Below are 21,089 nucleotides of genomic sequence, written 5' to 3' on the forward strand. Positions count from 1 at the left end.
TGCAGTGTGCTGTGTAAATGTGTTTAGTGCTGTGCTGTGGATGCAGTGTGCTGTGTAAATGTGTTTAGTGCTGTGCTGTGGATGCAGTGTGCTGCTGTGTAAATGTGTTTAGTGCTGTGCTGTGGATGCAGTGTGCTGCTGTGTAAATGTGTTTAGTGCTGTGCTGTGGATGCAGTGTGCTGTGCTGTGGATGCAGTGTGCTGTGTAAATGTGGGCTTTGACACAATGAGACGATTGATTGCAGAACAGCAAAGTGAAACATGTAGCGACGGCTCTTTGACGTCACCTTCCTCCTAACTATGTGTCATACTTCCTGTCAGCCTTTGTTTGGCTCCCATGGTGATCTGATAACATGTAGATGATGCTGATAGCCTCTAGGGCAGCCTGGCTTCACAAACTTTTCAAACCCCCCCCCCTTCCCCACACACACACACACACACACACACACACACACACACACGCACACACACACACACACACACGCACACGAACACACGCACACCTGCCAACATTAGGCTGTGAAAAAAAGGACCCCTTTGAAAAAGTTTTTCCCTCTTCAAAATTGAGCCTAACTTTGGAGTGTTATTTAGCAACCTTCCTGACAAGCTATGGCATGACATGGTTGGTGCTGCTGTACCAAGCTATGCCTTATGTCTTCTAGTTTCATATGATACCAGAAACTTCACTCCGCCTTTCAAACTGAGCCCGCTACAGCCTCTGAAAGGAGATTTTCAAAATTGTGATATTTCCCAAGTATCGCAATATTCCCGAAAATCAGCCCAAGCCTACTCCTCCGACCTCGGGGTTAATGTGTACATGTAAAAACTGTTTTCTGTGTTAAAACATGCTCTGGTGGACTACCACCAGGCAGAGCCAAATGGTATGACTGTCTGCTCTGTAGACAGTAGGCTATCTAACGTTAGCCTGGGTAAACCCATCCCCCACGTGACCTGCTCTCAGATAGTGACTGGGAACTGAGAGAGCAGGTCACGTGGGGGCTGGGTTTACCTAGGCTAATCTAACGTAGGCCAGGTGCTGTTTGTGGCTCACCTCTACGGACGAGTATAGCTTGTTTGCAACCACATGATTCCGATGACGCTGACGACGTCACTGGGGGGCAGCTCTCCCAGAGCTACTATGGAGAATGGAGGAAAGCGAGTATGCAAGATGGTTGGATGGCGCTCCACGCTGCAGGTATCACCAGAAGATTGCAAAACAGATAGGATATGACTGATCCATATACAATGAAGAGAAGTGATTTTTACAGCAACTTGTCCAATTTTGCTCATGCTTTCCTATGTACCCTGCTGCTGGTTGCCCCCCAGCATGATCACGTGGTTTGCAGACAAGGCAATGGTCTCGCCCCGGTCGCCATCTTGACATGACGTCACCTGGAAACAACCTATTGGGGCCATTGTACTGTAGATTGGGGGGAAGGGGGGCGTCAGTCAGAAATTGGCAGCAAACAGGAAACATTCTGAATTTCTAAGATAAAAAGTTAGAAATGTGTCTGTTGAGTTGAGTGTTGCCTTTAGCCGGCTGCTGCCTTCCAAAAGAGACAAGTTCACCTCACCCATCAACAGACAGGACATCTGCTGGGTCATGCATGACTCTGAGCGGCTGTAGCTCAGGAGGTAGAGCGGGTCGTCCACTATAATCGCTTTGGATAGAAGAGGGCGGTGGTTCGATTCCCGGCTCCTCCAGTCTGCATGTCGAAGTGTCCTTTGGCAAGACACTGCACCACAAATTGCTTCCGTTGGTGTGCCAGCACCCTGCGTGGTAACCTGCCGCCATCAGTGTGTGAATGGGTGAATGTACCTACTGACTGTAAAGTGCTTTGGATAAAAGCGCTATATAAATGCAGGCCATTTACCATTTACCATTTTACCATCCTGAGAGGAGAGTATCTACTGTACCACAGACACCCTGTCGTCAGCCAATCAATGTTAACCAAATGTCTAATGATTCAAATGAAATGAAGATGCAGCCAATTAGTAAACATCACAATCTCTCACTACTATAATAAGTCGAGGGATTCCACGCATGGCGCACAACTGCTCAACTGCACATGCGCTAAACGCATGTGCAGTTCAGCAGACAAGCACGCGAAGTGTGCGAGCTACAGGCGACACGCTACAAATGAGCGCACGATATTTCTAGTCTAAAAAAAATAAATAGTCGGGATACTGTTGGAGTAGATCCAAAACATCTTAATTTTGCCCTAAAGTGGACTGTTCTTCTGTCCTTATAACTAGGGTTAGACAGATATATTGTGCCGATATATTGGGCCAGCCATGACATCATCCACTCCTGATATAATAATTTTTTTCCCCTGATTTTCTTTCATTTTGTTCATTCATGCAATTGTTGCAGTTTTTTTGTAAATTGATTCTTAATTGGGTTCTTAAGGGGTGGCTGTGGCTCAGGAGGTAGAGCGGGTCGTCCACTAATCAGAAGGTTGGTGGTTCGATCCCCGGCTCCTCCAGTCCGCATGTCGAAGTGTCCTTGGGCAAGACGTCTGAACCCCAATTGCTCCCGGTGGCTGTGCCAGCACCCTGCGTGGCAGCTTGCCGCCTTCGGTGTGTGAATGGGTGAATGTAGGCACATTGTAAAGCGCTTTGGATAAAAGCGCTATATAAATGCAGTCCATTTACCATTTACCATAATTTAAAGGCCTACTGTTTCCCCCAGTTTCCCCTCCCATTGACTCATTCTGCCTTCAAAACTACCTGATCTCATCTCACAGAAATATGTGAAATGATCACGACCTCTTAACACCACATTCCGTGCCAGGAGTCCAGGACCACAACCTGGACCACATAGTCCAGGACCACAACCTGGACCGTCTGGATGTCGCCTCGCAGGGACATCATCACCCCATAGCATCCCAGACTCTCATCACGAGAGAGCTGGTTTGAACCCCCGACCCAAACCATAACCCCAACCAAGTTGCCTTTGCTTGCCTAAACTTAACTGGCGATTCGAGCCATGGCTCCCGCAACATGTTACGGGTCGAAACGGGTCGAACCAGGTCCGTAGCCGTGAGCCAACTGGCTGCCGGGTTCGGGTCAGTAACCAGGAAGTAGTGTCTGTGCTGGAGGTGTTTCATGCGGTGGTCATGGTCATTTCATGTCTTTCATTGGCATTAAAATGGTCAAAGACATTTAAAGGCATTGAATATTGCCACAAAATGCTATTGACGTCAGTCTATAAAGATATCGGCATCAGCCTTCAAAAAGCCATATCTGTGGAAACCCACATTGAGAGGTTAAGCAGTGTTACAGTTAGGAGGATGTGAAACCTCAGCGCCAGAATTGACGTCAAGCCCATTCAGAGACAAAACCAGAACAAACTGGGTCAACTTCCTTATGGAGCCCCATCCCCAATGAGGAGGGAAATAGTATAGTTTGTGGTTTTCTAGGGAGTGGTCCATCTTAGAACTGTGTGGTTCTGTCAAAGGGGCTGTCAACATTCCAGATCTCACCACACTAGTCATACCAGGCATTCCTTTTTGGGTTCACCTCACTAGTACACACACACACACACACATGCACGCACACACGCACACGCACGCACACACACACACACACACACACACACACACACACACACACACACACACACACACACACACACACACACACACACACACACACACACACACACACACACACACACACACTGCATGATTCTCAGAGCAGTTTAGCAGAATTTGCCATGGTCAGTCAGCGTGAGCTTCATGTTGGAAATAAGCGAGTAAACGGAGCATAGCATCTCCTCGTGTGTGTTTGTCTGTGTGACGAGTTGCTCCGCCTCCTACCATGTAGTCGTTTGGCTGCGTATTGATTGAGCGTCTGAAATCCCCAGCCTGTAATCACAGATCATGTGGCAGACTTTCTGCTGGTGAACATGGTGATTTTCCTTCTATCTTTAGGAGGGTTCTGTGACAGCGTATTTTAGGCACAGTGATTATTTGACTTGCTCGGTGGTGTGAGAAATGGGTTACTTCGGAGAAACGGCTTCTACCCAGTGCTGCAGAACTACAGTCCCTATTTTGATGATTCGTGACTCGACTCAGACTTGGACTTGGACTCGGACTTGAATATTGATGACTAAGGTAGCAGCCGTACACAAACACATTACACACATTAAAATACAACTTATTCAACATGAACACAGAATCCACAATAAAACAGAAGAGCAGCTATTTAAAGGCAATGGCCTCATGAAAAGCAACCACATGCGCCTCTGTCACCACATTCTTTATGATGCCCTTCAATTCATCAATGGATTCAATATTGACGACTTGGACTTGAATATTGACGACTCAGACTTGTGCACTGGTGACTGGAATTTGGTACTTGATCACCTTAAACATCTTGTCAGCATTGTGTAAATTGTATCAGATCATCCTGTTGGTGAACAGCGTATTCATAGTATTCCCATGATGTCACAAGCATTTTCCTACCAATATGTCGCTACAATACACAGAACTCATTGGCTGTTTGTGTCATTTGATTGCAATCACCTGTTAATTGATTACAATCACCTGTTATTTTCCTACCAAGATGGCTGTGTGGTGATGTAACAGAATACTATCAATAGGCCTACATGTAGACAAAGGCTAGCATGTAGGCTACAACACACCCACTGATAGGAAGATGATAAAACTGTTGTCACACTGTTATCAAATACAACAGCATGATGTTACCATTTCCACATTTTCTTCCTCATTTTTTTTTTTTTTTATATAAGACAAATCCAGAACTTAGTCGCTATTCTAACTACTAAAATAGTTTACAGATGTCAATTTTAATTTGTTCTTTTTCATTTGTTTTAGCATGGATTTATTGAACTTAAACTGGTTATCCGGACTAAAGTACTGAAGGCTTGAGACTTGACTTGACTTTGGTGACTCAGACTTGGATTAGAATTGGCAGGTTTTTCCTGTCTCAGAATGACTACGCAGTATGCACAGCAGTAAGCATGATGGGTTAGTGTCAGGGTTATCCTGAACATCTGGGTTAGTGTCAGGGTTATCCTGAACATCTGGGTTAGTGTCAGGGTTATCCTGAACATCTGGGTTAGTGTCAGGGTTATCCTGAACATCTGGGTTAGTGTCAGGGTTATCCTGAACATCTGGGTTAGTGTCAGGGTTATCCTGAACATCAGTCATGTGTCAGGGTTATCCTGAACATTAGTCATGTGTCAGGGTTATCCTGAACAGCAGTGTCAGGGTTATCCTGAACATTAGTCATGTGTCAGGGTTATCCTGAACAGCAGTGTCAGGGTTATCCTGAACATCAGTGTCAGGGTTATCCTGAACATCAGTGTCAGGGTTATCCTGAACATCAGTCATTGTCAGAAATGATGGAGCAATGTGTTTTCACAGCACCCGAAGTTTTAGAAAGGAAGCCAATTGAAGGTACAAATGTGGGACTTTAACTCAGCTCTGCCTTGAGGTTTTGGTGATTCGAGTCGACTACAACACTGCCTCTAGCCAAAGTCACTTACAGCACAGTGACGGAACTTATTCATATTTGTCTTCTTTGAGAGGCTCAACTTTTTCAATAAGAGATCGCTCTGTTATTATTATCAAATGTCAACAGAAAACAACCTCTTGAAACAAGTTGGTTTAATTAAAAGACTTGTTAAGCTTTTGCCATGTATGTATTCTTGGTCATGTGTCTGCCTCTCCATTCATTTGCCCTCCCCTCCATCACCGCTTATGGTCAAGTTCATCAGTCACATGACCTGCCCTATCAGATTAGAGATAAAATGTCTGAATGAATCCATCACATGACCTGCCCTATCAGATTAGAGATAAAATGTCTGAATGAATCCATCACATGACCTGCCCTATCAGATTAGAGATAAAATGTCTGAATGAATCCATCACATGACCTGCCCTATCAGATTAGAGATAAAATGTCTGAAGGAATCAGTCACATGACCTGCCCTATCAGATTAGAGATTCGGGGCCCTATCTTTGCAAAAGCAAATTGGGGGGGTGCACAACTGCATTCCTGTTATAATTGTACTGGACATATGCGTGCCACATGCCAAACTAGGCATTTCAGCGCAAAAATGTGGGGATAGATGGCATTATCCTATCGTCAGCAGCGAGGAATTACTTTGCGCTAAGAGCTTTGAAAAGCACAGTTTAGGCGCTAAAATACTCGCTGCGCTTGAGCGCACCATAATCTCTGCACTGCGCAGCGCAGAAACGTCATTACGCACGGACGTGCCACGCCAGGACATCAAATTCTGCTGCTAAAATTAATTCACTGAGAAACTTTTATCACATCGCAAGGAGGGGTTATGGTAAATGAATTGAGAAAACTTGTACATTGTAGCCTACTTGTAATAGGCTATTCACCTTCACCTGCTATAACCCGGAGGGTCGTTGGCATCACAGCCGATCTGTCACAAGCTCTCTCCATCTCTCTCTGTCCTCGGCACGAGTCGAGTTTTAATTGAGTCCACTGTAAATCCTCCAATCTTTTCTTTTGTCTCTGCCGTTTACCCGCAAACACGTTTCTATTGTCCCACCCCAGTCAACAAAATAACCCGAATTGCATCAAATTCGTCGTTAAGAGATAGGAATAATATATACAGTCAATAGGCCTGCCCTACACCTATCCAAATTACACACGGGGAGAATTACAGCATGCCTCACGCAAACTGTATTACAGGGACTGCAAGACGGAAATCTGGTTTGATTGATGTAACGCCCAGGCATTGCCAGGCCACACCTGTGAATAATTCTGATGGTTAACACCGCCCAAATCCCGTTTGCACCGTGCATAAATGATTTGGCACGCCTCTAATCTGCGCTTGCACCCGTTGTTGTGATGAGTTATGCTCCCCCGCGAGTAATTGCATCCCCACCATATTTTGGGGCTGTTTTAAATTAAAAACAGGGAGGTCACGTCTACCCAAACAATTATATCATTTTTAAACAGTTATGTTTCTGTATAAATCATTACAATATGCTCCCGTGAGGTGGGCATGCGTTTAGCTGTTACCGGGCGGGGGTGCAAAACTCGGCATAACACCTGGACAAGTGCACAAGGCGGTCTGCTATCGTTAAGGCACGCAAACAGGTGTGCAGGCGCAAATAGGGGATATCGCTTGTACCAAGATAGGGCCCAAGATGTCTGAATCAATGGGGAGGGACATTTGCAGCTGAGACAACTGTAGCTTGTCATGGTCACACACAGAATACATAAGCACACTTAACATGCATGTTGTGCACATATGCAAACACAGATAGTGAAAAAGACACACAGAAACACACCTAAAAGCACACCTTGTTGCTGTTACACAGAACAAAGAGTTCACTGCTACAGGCAATGTTCTTGTGTCAGAGTGGGAACTGAAAGACATCTTATCAGCAAATCACTTCAGTAAATATCACAGCCTAGTTTCTCTGAAGTGCTTTTGTGTCTGTTTCCTCCTACCCATATATGACATGTATATGATCATCATAATACATCATATTATGATGTATGGTAGGGCCACACGATACTGGGAAAAACTGACATTGCAATATATTTTGTTTCTGCGATATATATTGCGATGTGAAAAAATTCAGCATCGAAAAGAGCTTAGAACAGGGATACTCAACTTGCTTTGCCCGGGGGCCACTTTCGTGAAATGATAGAAGGCCAGGGGCCAGTTAATAAACAAACAATATACATTTTTCTGTAGCGGATTGTAGGTTTTTGGGGTGTCAGCCGGAGTTTAGTCTGACAATGTTGTGCACACCGGATAGTTAGTTAGGTTAAGTTAGTACATACATAAGTGCCTGGGTAGCAAGCAGACGGCTGTATTTGACAATTTAGCAGCTAAATCATAGAGTATTGAAAGATATTCCATATTCCAGACTGAAATGCTATAACAGAAGTGGAGTATTGACCAGAATGACATGAACATTTGGACACTTATTCATATCTTGCATGTTGCGTTCAGGTGCACTGTAAAAAAAATAAAAGAAAAAAAAAAAAAAAAATATATATATATATATATATATATATATATATATATATATATATATATATATATACATATATAAAAATATATATATATATTTAATAATAAGCCAAGAGCTTACAGTGCAATCAGGTGCACTGTAAAAAATATATATATATATATCTAAGCCAGTTGAGTATCACTGGCTTAGAACGTCTCCTAGAGGCCGTGCATTATGTTCACTGCTGTACTGAAAAAAATGGCCAGTTCTCCATTTCAGAGTTGGTCCAGACTCTTAGTAAAAAGCTTGTTACAGCTACGAGCAGGGTAAGCTAAAACATAGACTAGTAAAGTACACAAGTAAATGATGTTCTATCAGACAGACTTCTCTTGTACATTAGTCATGGAAGGAGAACCTTGCAAGTTTTCCATTTCTATCAAGCAGCAAAAAAGTTGTAGCATAACATGTTAATTTGAGAGTTAATTTGCCTTACTTGCCATTGCATGTCCTGCGATGTGACTATTGCACATTATGGTATGTAAAGCTCTTTGAAATGTGCTTGTGACAAAGGGCTAGCCTAAATAAATAAACTTGACTTCCTTTTTTGTAGGTATTAGTACACCTTCAGTGCCCCCATGTGGTGATTATAGGTAGTGTCTGCTCTTGTTTCAAGTTATAGGGCAAATGAAACAAGGCAGTAACAAATACAGTACATACACTGTAATGTGACAAATGACAGAACAGCACACTATATTCAACATTAACTAATTATGGTTCGCTTTCTCATCTCCAACTTGATTCTTGATCCCATCTCATCATCTTTCCTCATATTAGCTCCAGCAGGCACATTATCCTACAGCAGGCACATTATCCTACAGCAGGCACATTATCCTACAGCAGGCACATTATCCTACAGCAGGCACATATCCTACAGCAGGCACATTATCCTACAGCAGGCACATTATCCTACAGCAGGCACATATCCTACAGCAGGCACATTATCCTACAGCAGGCACATTATCCTACAGCAGGCACATATCCTACAGCAGGCACATATCCTACAGCAGGCACATTATCCTACAGCAGGCACATTATCCTACAGCAGGCACATTATCCTACAGCAGGCACATATCCTACAGCAGGCACATATCCTACAGCAGGCACATTATCCTACAGCAGGCACATTATCCTACAGCAGGCACATTATCCTACAGCAGGCACATTATCCTACAGCAGGCACATATCCTACAGCAGGCACATATCCTACAGCAGGCACATATCCTACAGCAGGCACATATCCTACAGCAGGCACATTATCCTACAGCAGGCACATTATCCTACAGCAGGCACATTATCCTACAGCAGGCACATTATCCTACAGCAGGCACATATCCTACAGCAGGCACATTATCCTACAGCAGGCACATTATCCTACAGCAGGCACATATCCTACAGCAGGCACATATCCTACAGCAGGCACATATCCTACAGCAGGCACATATCCTACAGCAGGCACATATCCTACAGCAGTGCTTCTCAACCTTTTTCACGTCAAGGACGCTCAAACTGACACCAATTAGAGCACGGACCCCCATTTGATAAGATTTTGTCCCAGGGTCCCCCATCTGATAAGACTTTTTGCTTCGATGTTTTATTACAGAAAGTGCATGAAACCCATGATGACCAAACTAGTCGCATTCTGTCATTGTGTCACTTATGGAATTATAGTGAAAATAAATTATTCACACTTTTTCTTGGGACCCCCTGCAACCCCCTCAAGGACTCCTGGGGGTTCACGGACCCCACTTTGAGAACAACTGGCCTACAGTACAGCCCACTATAAAGTATGAATGAACTGTATCATTATTCACAATGATAATATCTAGATTTCGCCTCCCTATAGGGAGTTGTTCCAGGCATGTCCAGCTGCTGGGGCATGGTGGAGAGTCAGACCGAGGGCTAGGTGGAGAGATTATCTCCACGCTGGCCTGGGAACGTCTAGGGATCCCCCGGTCAGAGCTGGCTAATGTGAAAGTGAAAGTCTGGGGTCCCCTGCTGGAACTGCTACCTCCGCGACCCGATCACCAGATAAATGGTTAAAGATGATGATGATGATATCTGGATTTCTAGATCTATGTTTGATGACTTCATGGTGAAACGTGTGTGTGTGTGTGTGTGTGTGTGTGTGTGTGTGTGTGTGTGTGTATCTACTGTACAGGTGTGACGATGGCAGAGAGCTCTCACTGTTTCTACTGTCGGGAGGACCTTGGAGGGAAGAGGTTTGTCCGTAACGAGGGCAAGCCGGTGTGCGTCCGCTGCCACGCCAAGTTCTGTGCCAACACCTGCGCCGAGTGCCATCGACCCATCGGCGTAGAGTCTAAGGTATGTGTGTGTGTAGAAAGAACAAAGGAAGTCCAAGGCAACTCTTCAAGAATATTTTTAAAAAGCCTTTAATAAAATATGGCTTCCACCGACATGTTTCGGCCAAACTGGCCTTTCTCAAGGTGATTGTCATGTGATTGTATGTGTGTGTGTGTTTGCATTCAGAGGAAGTTTTATATGAGTGTGTATGTACTCCATGTTGGCTTCATACTGTGCAACAGGGTAAAACAGTCAATATTGTTTCTTTGCCCCTTTCCTTTCTTGCTCCCTCGCTTGGTAATGCATTGAGAATGGAGTTGGAATGTGACAGTGGAAACAGAATTGAATCAGAATGACAGACAACTGAATTCCATTAAATTCCACTTCTATAGAGAGTTTGTCTTGACTTGCCAAACATTATAAATCAAACATGAACCAAATAAAAGACAGATACAATTTGAATACATTCAGTCATAATGTATGTTTTACGATTACGTTATGCATCAAATACCACCTGAAATGTACTTAATCATGCTATGATATTCAGTATTGATAGTGTTGTGACTACATATTCACTACAAGCAAGTAGTAGAACCTCTACTTGATCACTACTTAAATATGTGTAGTGTTACTACAGTGTTGTGACTACATATTCACTATACAAGCAAGTAGTAGAACCTCTATGATCACTACTTAAAATATGTGTAGTGTTACTGCAGTGTTGTGACTACATATTCACTATACAAGCAAGTAGTAGAACCTCTACTTGATCACTACTTAAATATGTGTAGTGTTGCTGTATTGTTGTTGTGACTACATGTTCACTATACAAGCAAGTAGTAGAACCTCTACATGATTACTATTTGAATGTCTGTGTAGTGAAGCAGACGTGTTTTAACAGCTTTTTTTTTACTACTAACACCAAGTAGGTAAATTCTCTGCTTGAATACTACTGAAAACACTACTGTTTTGCTACAGAACTCTACTGGTGTGTCATGAGTAGTGTATAAACTACAGATTCACTGCACCATCCCTACATGTCACTACATAGCCACTACTACACAAATAGGTTTTATGTGTAGTGATTCAGTAGTACTTTTTCATGAGGGACTGCTCCATAACGCAGCCAGTGTACATAAGCCATAATACTGATACTGCTGGCTCTCTTGACTCCATCACCTCACCCCTTCACCTCTCTCCGGGTCCCTCCTCCACCAGGAGCTGGCTCATAAGGGTCGGCACTGGCATGAGGACTGTTTCCGCTGTGCCAAGTGCTCCAAGCCGCTGGCCAAGGAGCCCTTCAGCACCAAGGAGCAGCGCATCATGTGTGGGAAGTGCTGCTCGAGAGAGGACGCCCCGCGCTGCCACGGCTGCTACAAACCTATACTGGCTGGTGAGACTGATGCACCACATGTACCACCACACCTACTGTATTTATACTGGCTGGTGAGACTGATGCACCACATGTACCACCACACCTACTGTATTTATACTGGCTGGTGAGACTGATGCACCACATGTACCACCACACCTACTGTATTTATACTGGCTGGTGAGACTGATGTACCACCACACCTACTGTATTTATACTGGCTGGTGAGACTGATGCACCACATGTACCACCACACCTACTGTACTTATACTGGCTGGTGAGACTGATGTACCACATGTACCACCACACCTACTGTATTTATACTGGCTGGTGAGACTGATGCACCACATGTACCACCACACCTACTGTATTTATACTGGCTGGTGAGACTGATGCACCACATGTACCACCACACCTACTGTATTTATACTGGCTGGTGAGACTGATGTACCACATGTACCACCACACCTACTGTATTTATACTGGCTGGTGAGACTGATGTACCACATGTACCACCACACCTACTGTATTTATACTGGCTGGTGAGACTGATGCACCACATGTACCACCACACCTACTGTATTTATACTGGCTGGTGAGACTGATGCACCACATGTACCACCACACCTACTGTATTTATACTGGCTGGTGAGACTGATGCACCACATGTACCACCACACCTACTGTATTTATACTGACTGGTGAGACTGATGTACCACATGTACCACCACACCTACTGTATTTATACTGGCTGGTGAGACTGATGCACCACATGTACCACCACACCTACTGTATTTATACTGGCTGGTGAGACTGATGCACCACATGTACCACCACACCTACTGTATTTATACTGGCTGGTGAGACTGATGCACCACATGTACCACCACACCTACTGTATTTATACTGGCTGGTGAGACTGATGCACCACATGTACCACCACACGTACTGTATTTATACTGGCTGGTGAGACTGATGTACCACATGTACCACCACACCTACTGTATTTATACTGGCTGGTGAGACTGATGCACCACATGTACCACCACACCTACTGTATTTATACTGGCTGGTGAGACTGATGCACCACATGTACCACCACACCTACTGTATTTATACTGACTGGTGAGACTGATGTACCACATGTACCACCACACCTACTGTATTTATACTGGCTGGTGAGACTGATGCACCACATGTACCACCACACCTACTGTATTTATACTGGCTGGTGAGACTGATGCACCACATGTACCACCACACCTACTGTATTTATACTGGCTGGTGAGACTGATGCACCACATGTACCACCACACCTACTGTATTTATACTGGCTGGTGAGACTGATGCACCACATGTACCACCACACGTACTGTATTTATACTGGCTGGTGAGACTGATGTACCACATGTACCACCACACCTACTGTATTTATACTGGCTGGTGAGACTGATGCACCACATGTACCACCACACCTACTGTATTTATACTGGCTGGTGAGACTGATGCACCACATGTACCACCACACCTACTGTATTTATACTGGCTGGTGAGACTGATGCACCACATGTACCACCACACCTACTGTATTTATACTGACTGGTGAGACTGATGTACCACATGTACCACCACACCTACTGTATTTATACTGGCTGGTGAGACTGATGCACCACATGTACCACCACACCTACTGTATTTATACTGGCTGGTGAGACTGATGCACCACATGTACCACCACACCTACTGTATTTATACTGGCTGGTGAGACTGATGTACCACCACACCTACTGTATTTATACTGGCTGGTGAGACTGATGTACCACATGTACCACCACACCTACTGTATTTATACTGGCTGGTGAGACTGATGTACCACATGTACCACCACACCTACTGTATTTATACTGGCTGGTGAGACTGATGCACCACATGTACCACCACACCTACTGTATTTATACTGGCTGGTGAGACTGATGCACCACATGTACCACCACACCTACTGTATTTATACTGGCTGGTGAGACTGATGCACCACATGTACCACCACACCTACTGTATTTATACTGACTGGTGAGACTGATGTACCACATGTACCACCACACCTACTGTATTTATACTGGCTGGTGAGACTGATGCACCACATGTACCACCACACCTACTGTATTTATACTGGCTGGTGAGACTGATGCACCACATGTACCACCACACCTACTGTATTTATACTGGCTGGTGAGACTGATGCACCACATGTACCACCACACCTACTGTATTTATACTGGCTGGTGAGACTGATGCACCACATGTACCACCACACCTACTGTATTTATACTGGCTGGTGAGACTGATGTACCACCACACCTACTGTATTTATACTGGCTGGTGAGACTGATGCACCACATGTACCACCACACCTACTGTATTTATACTGGCTGGTGAGACTGATGCACCACATGTACCACCACACGTACTGTATTTATACTGGCTGGTGAGACTGATGTACCACATGTACCACCACACCTACTGTATTTATACTGGCTGGTGAGACTGATGCACCACATGTACCACCACACCTACTGTATTTATACTGGCTGGTGAGACTGATGTACCACATGTACCACCACACCTACTGTATTTATACTGGCTGGTGAGACTGATGCACCACATGTACCACCAAACCTACTGTATTTATACTGGCTGGTGAGACTGATGTACCACATGTACCACCACACCTACTGTATTTATACTGGCTGGTGAGACTGATGTACCACATGTACCACCACACCTACTGTATTTATACTGGCTGGTGAGACTGATGCACCACATGTACCACCACACCTACTGTATTTATACTGGCTGGTGAGACTGATGTACCACATGTACCACCACACCTACTGTATTTATACTGGCTGGTGAGACTGATGTACCACATGTACCACCACACCTACTGTATTTATACTGGCTGGTGAGACTGATGTACCACATGTACCACCACACCTACTGTATTTATACTGGCTGGTGAGACTGATGTACCACATGTACCACCACACTTACTGTATTTATACTGGCTGGTGAGACTGATGTACCACATGTACCACCACACCTACTGTATTTATACTGGCTGGTGAGACTGATGTACCACATGTACCACCACACCTACTGTATTTATACTGGCTGGATCACACGAATCCGACGAAGTCCCGGATGTAAACAAGCCGCCATTACTGCGGTGGCTCCTGGGGGATTACAATAGAGAGCCGCAGGAACGAGTCCGGAAATCATCGATGCTAACAGTCCTGGTTCTTCACTGTTTTCGCCTATGGGAGTTTTGAATGGGTTTTTGGCGCGATGCTTCTAATAATCTCTCTGGGCAATCAAACATGAACCAGTGTTTAGTAATATCATCTTCACACACGAGGACCACTTTTATGAGTTTTGAAGCTTTTACGTGCCGTTAAAAGGGCGGCTAGCTAGCAAACGGCTAAATGAGACTACACTGTTGAGTCGATGGGGATATATACGTCAATAACGTCACCACTTCAAAGGACGAACACGGAAATTCTCTTTCCCTCACCTGGTTCAGCCCCGTTCAGCCCGGGGTAATCAGTGCACACATCAACAACAGTCCAGGGAGGAGGGGTGTGTGTTTTTTGGTTGAAATGGGGTAGAAATTTGATAGTACTAGGTGACGTCAGCAAACTGTACATTACTGTTATCAATGAAATCTTGAAAAATGAACTTTTGATGTGAAAAAGTGTGGAAAAACTAAAGAAATTAGATTGTTGTGATTTTGTTTGCATACATTATTAAATAGGTGCACTGCATACCCAGGTATTTGAACTAAAACAAAAGAAAAGTCATTTTTGGGTTCAGCTCGACTTTAAATGAAAGCTATGAGTCTACACTTAAAAATTAGACCAAACATGCCTTCATAAAACATGAGTAAAGGTCCTGAAAATGAGCCTAAAGTAGGATATGCACCAGCGCCTAGATACCAATTTATTGTAGGGGGTGGTTAACTTCATGTGCTGATAACTGTGACAAAGCTACCACTTAGCAAAAGTTATCATACCAAAACATAATCTATGGACATGTATCTTTTCAAAAAAATTGACTAGAATTTGCCACCTTGAGTGATACTAATAAGTGAAATTTTGAGCTTTGGCCCATGGACTATAAGCTGTAGATCCCGGGTTCGAATCCCAGTTGAGGCACTATTTTATTTATTTAAAAATGTAGCATAAGTTGTTAATCTGGACATAATTATGTATAATTAAGCAATATATCACGAGAGCAAGTGTGTTGTGGTGAATATATCCCGCTGATAAGCTGTTATCCCACTCGGCCTGCGGCCTCGTGGGATAACAGCTTATCAGCGGGATATATTCCACAACACCACGCAGCTCGAGTGCTATATTGCTTTTATAAAACGGTTTCCAAGTATAATAATATAATAATAATAATACTATAAGTCCGACTGGCATTTTATTCTGATAGTCAGTTGAAACACTACTGTAAGGCGGGACCTCTAGCAAGAAGATAGACGTGCGGGTGATTTGATTGGATCGTTCTGGAGACTGAAGTCGACATTGGCCAATCCTGGCGCTTGCTGAGAGGTTTTGCATAGCCCCACACCAGAGCCTTATGCCGACACCAAGTAACGTTACGTCTTATTTAGAAATGCGGGGTTAAGAGTGAGGGCGCGCGAGAGAGGGGTTAAGACATTAGCCCGCGTCTATTCTTGTACAAAACATAATTTTCTGCGAAGTATTAGTAAAGTTATAAGCGAAGATCGATTCACAAGGATCTGAAAGTTGTCTCCGCCATTTTGTTTTTGAGGTAACCAAAGCCTAGAGAGTTGCGCCATCATGCGTCTGGCTGCAAGCGAGTAGCTTTTTGTTTTGACACTACTGTAAGGCGGGACCTCTAGCAAGAAGATAGACGTGCGGGTGATTTGATTGGATCGTTCTGGAGACTGAAGTTGACATTGGCCAATCCTGGCGCTTGCTGAGAAGCTGAGAGCTTTCTGGAAAGCCCAACACGGAGCCCGAGCCTTTTAGTAAGAGAGTTGCCATGGTAACCAATAACCCATGGCCATGGGTTATTGAACTCGGTTACTGGAATTATACAATGGCTGTGAACCAATCAGATTGCTTGATTTGAGAGAGCCGTTTTATAAAGCTGCTCAATACACACTGTACATAGCAGAAATACTGAACATGCCCATTCATGGTAACGTCATATTTCGACATCATCTCGACGTTCCCTTGTAGACGTCTAAATCATCCCCAAATCGGCTGTGATTTGGCCCGTCCTGGACGTCACTGAAAGACGTCATCATGACATCATTTTGCTTGCTGGGCAATGTTTAACTTCCCTGCAATCTTGCCTGGACTGAGAGCTCAGCGTTCATTCACAGTACTTCCTGCATCAAATTACATCATTATGGTGGAGCCAGTCATGTTTGACTCAATGTACTACTGTAATTTTATCACAAATTCTAGCCTATATGGAGTTAACATTTTGCATTTCTGCAACCACCAGAAGGCAACATATCTCTCTATATATGGACCCTGCTGTTGTCTTCTGCAGGCACAGAGAGCGTGGAGTACAAAGGAAACTCTTGGCACGACGAATGCTTCACCTGCTTCCAGTGTAAACGGCCAATAGGATCGAAGAGCTTCCTCTCCAAAGGAACTGATGTTTACTGCAGCCCCTGCCACGACAGGAAGTTTGCCAAGCACTGCGTCAGTTGCAAGCAGGTAAATTCACACAAGACCTGAAGTAAATAGATGAATACGTTTCAAACAAACTCTTCATTTAATCTTGAAAGGGGTTTGATACCTTTTTGAGGCTGGGCAAAAGTCCTTTTAAAAGTTCCTTCTAAATGAACTTGTTATATCCTTTTGTTTGTCATTTGTGACAAAGTTTGAACAATAAATGATGTTATTTGATATGGTCACTATGCTGATATTACCCCGCTTTCTTCACCTCTCCACACCTTTCCATCTCTTCCCTCTCCCTCTGCTCTCTCTCCAGCCGATAACCTCAGGCGGAGTGAACTACCAGGAGCAGCCGTGGCACAGCCACTGTTTTGTGTGCAGCTCATGTTCGAAGCCTCTGGCAGGGACCAGTTTCACCAGCCACCAGGACCAGGTGTTCTGTGTCGACTGCTACAAGAGCTCCGTGGCCAAGAAGTGCAGCGGCTGCAACAAACCCATCACAGGTCGCTTCATGATTGTGTTTGTCACTAAAAGGAAATCTGTAGTATAGTATAGTATAGTATACAACAAATGCTATAGCCTACTCCCAGTACATGTAGTATAGTATAGTATACAGCACATGCTATAGCCTACTACCAGCTCAATGGCCTTGTGGTTTGAGTGTCCGCCCTGAGACTGGGAGGTTGTGAGTTCGATCCCCGGCCGAGTCATACCAAAGAAGACTATAAAAATGGGACCCATTTGCCTCCCTGCTTGGCACTCAGCATCAAAGGGTTGGAATTGGGGGGTTTCGATCACCAAATGATTCCCGAGCGCGGCACTGCTGCTGCTCACCGCTCCCCCAGGGGATGGGTCAAATGCGGAGAACAAATTTCGCACACTCAGGTGTGTGACAATCGTTGGGACTTTACCTTTACCTTGACCTACTCCCAGTACATAGTACATAGTACATAGTACATACTACATAGGCACATCAAAATGAGCAATGTACCAAATAGAAAATACAGATGAAAGAAGCGAGCAGAAGCGGAGCGACCACCACAGGGCTGAGAGAGAGGGGGGAGAGCGTGCATTCTAGCAGTGCACACCCTTAACCAGTTAAAAGCTGAATGCTGAATGCCAGGCTGCTAGCGTTTAGAGTGTACCGTTCTCACTTGCATGGAGCGCATATTTTACACCAAACTTCAGAAATCTGTCAGTTTAATACTGCCTTCCTTGTCGGCAGCGATACAAGCCTAGAACAATAAACGGCTATAGGATTTATAGATTGTTAGGAGTATTAATTAATTAATACACAGGACAAGATGTTACTATCCCTTGTGCCAAAATCCGAGGAAAAACACATTTAGAAGCCCAATCCAGAATAAAACAAGCTAACAGGCTAACAAACTAATAAACAAGACACAAATCACCAGTTACCTACCCTAGCCAACAGCAGTATGAAGCATGTCATTGGGGTTTTCAAGTGGGCACCTTCCTTCACCGATGTTTCGTTAAGTTAGGCCCACGACACCTCAAGAAGGCTTAACGGTGTAATCCAGCATCATGGAAACACCCCCTTCCATGCTACCACCGCACTACTGCATATTACCTCACTATCTAAGCCTAGCTATCCAGGTCGGTTCGGTATGACATTCCTAACTACACCACCACTGTCAATGATTCAGCCCTGTTGATGCGGACCGTCAATCATGACCAACAACAAACAATCAATCTTACCTTAGCGAGCTCCCCAGCTAGCATGTTTCCTCCTTAAGGTGCTCTTATGCTCGAGCAAAGCTCCGTGGGGGTGGGGCCCCGCGAGTCTCCGTAGTCACCGTGCAGACCTCGCGCTGGGGCAGATGCCATTATACTCAGAAAGTGATCACCATGTATTGTACAATGGTGAGAACAGCCCGTGAAAAGTCGCAATGAAACGCTGTGCAGTACTGAGTGCGCTTTCACTCTCAAACGACCGCACATCAGCACATGAAGGACTCACCAAACTTGTTTTTACTGAAAGCCGTTTTTACTACTCAGCCCTGATAGCCTACTACTCTGTGCTGCTTTTAATCTCTCTCAATAATGCTCTTAACACAACACATTTACTTGGTGAAATGACTAAAAACGAACAGTTGCAAATCTAAGTTTATAGCCTACCACATGGGTCAAGAAATGTGGCGAAAACACAGCTCAGTGTTCAGGGCTCAATGGTTTGGATGCAGCCATGTTTGGAGAGAAGCTCGCGCTGTTAGAAAAAATATCAGGCACAACGCGAGCGGCCGCTGGACCACGCGCATAACTTAACCACGCCCAACAAATTTACGTAATTTGACGTGCCCGCCCCTCGCTCCACCCCCACGCCCTTCACGGCAGGGTGAGCATAATTCAGCCTTTAGCCATAGCCATTCACTTGCTGGTTCTGCTGCCAGAGACATGTTGCTAACCGCAAGTTTCAGGCTCCGTCCCCGAATGCCCAACTCAGTTAGTAAGGCAATAACGGACTTTGCCACAAAACCACGGCAGCCCACCTCTACAGGCCGCACTCGAGCCCTCCAACCTCGCTGCTCTGCCTCTGCTGCCATTTCAGCATACCTAGCTTTCTTGTGCTCAGAAGCCTCCTCAACTCGATCTCGGAGAGACTGTTCAAGCATACATTCAACATAAAAACAGCGCCTATCTCCATAAAATACCCACCTTTATCTGACTGGATCGCTTGTCATTCTTTTGCGCATGGTGCGTCTGTGTGTGATTTACCCTGCCTGCACACATTGTTGGATAATTAATAATTACTGGACTATTTTGGGTGACATGCAGCAAGCTCTCCCGTCCCCCCTTTCTCTCATCCTCTCTGAAAATAGCTGGTATTTTTTCCATTTGACTTTTATAACGTTGTCGGACCATATTTCCATTACAAACTTGCTCTCTTCCTCTCCCCATGTGCTCCCGCGGCTCAGTTCTCATGATTCTTTTGATAATAGCCTGGTGAATCTTCCTGTATTTGGTCCTATAGTCCGAACTATCCCAAAAAATGAAAAAAAAGCTTTCACACTACAAGCGAATGGTGCAGCTTGGTCCGGACCGAGATCACCTCTTTTCATTGGACCAAGGACCGGGTGTTTGGTCTGCACCGTGGTCCGGGGGAGGTTTCACACCTGTCATTTTGGTTTTCGATCAAACTGGAAAGTCCAAAAGTCCGGAGCGCCCTAAGAGTCCGTGGCTGTACCATGGCTGTACAGGATCTGTGCTTGTTAAAATTTAGATTCACTTGCACTTACCCACATTAACGTTATCAAGTGGAGTAAAATAGCCGAAATCAAATGCATTATAGAGGGGCTATAATGTATTTTCCCCAAAACAATCTAACCTTGCCTTTGTCTGAGTGTGTGTCAATTAACTTTTGTTCTCTCTTTGTATTGAGCGCACTTTGAGGCTACTATGTATATTTATGAGATTGCTATTTTTCCTGTCACTATAACCACTGTACAGTAATCTCAACATCATTATACATTACTTTACAGTACTTTATCAGAAGCCAGTTTCCCTGGCTTTTTACAGGGCTTAGGTGCTGTGTGTAGCTGGTGAACATGAGGTGAGGGATTCCGCTGTGTGTGTGTGTGTGTGTGTGTGTGTGTGTGTGTGTGTGTGTGTGTGTGTGTGTGTGTGTGTGCATGCATGTGTG

At 44.5% G+C, this 21,089-nt stretch overlaps 1 protein-coding gene across 1 annotated transcript in view; it reads left to right on the forward strand.

Moving 5' to 3' along the window:
- The window catches only part of fhl1b (four and a half LIM domains 1b), a 45,194-nt gene that overhangs the window by 21,235 nt on the left and 2,870 nt on the right, over window positions 1-21,089 (forward strand). Inside the window, exons 2-5 of the mRNA XM_083637408.1 lie at window positions 10,194-10,357; window positions 11,555-11,729; window positions 17,298-17,467; window positions 17,745-17,931. Coding sequence (XP_083493534.1) covers window positions 10,202-10,357; window positions 11,555-11,729; window positions 17,298-17,467; window positions 17,745-17,931 — 688 coding nt within the window. The 5' untranslated portion in view covers window positions 10,194-10,201. The remainder of the gene's footprint in view (window positions 1-10,193; window positions 10,358-11,554; window positions 11,730-17,297; window positions 17,468-17,744; window positions 17,932-21,089) is intronic.

Source organism: Poromitra crassiceps, assembly GCF_964638095.1.
Source record: "Poromitra crassiceps genome assembly, chromosome: 1".
In the NCBI taxonomy this organism is placed as follows: domain Eukaryota; kingdom Metazoa; phylum Chordata; class Actinopteri; order Beryciformes; family Melamphaidae; genus Poromitra; species Poromitra crassiceps.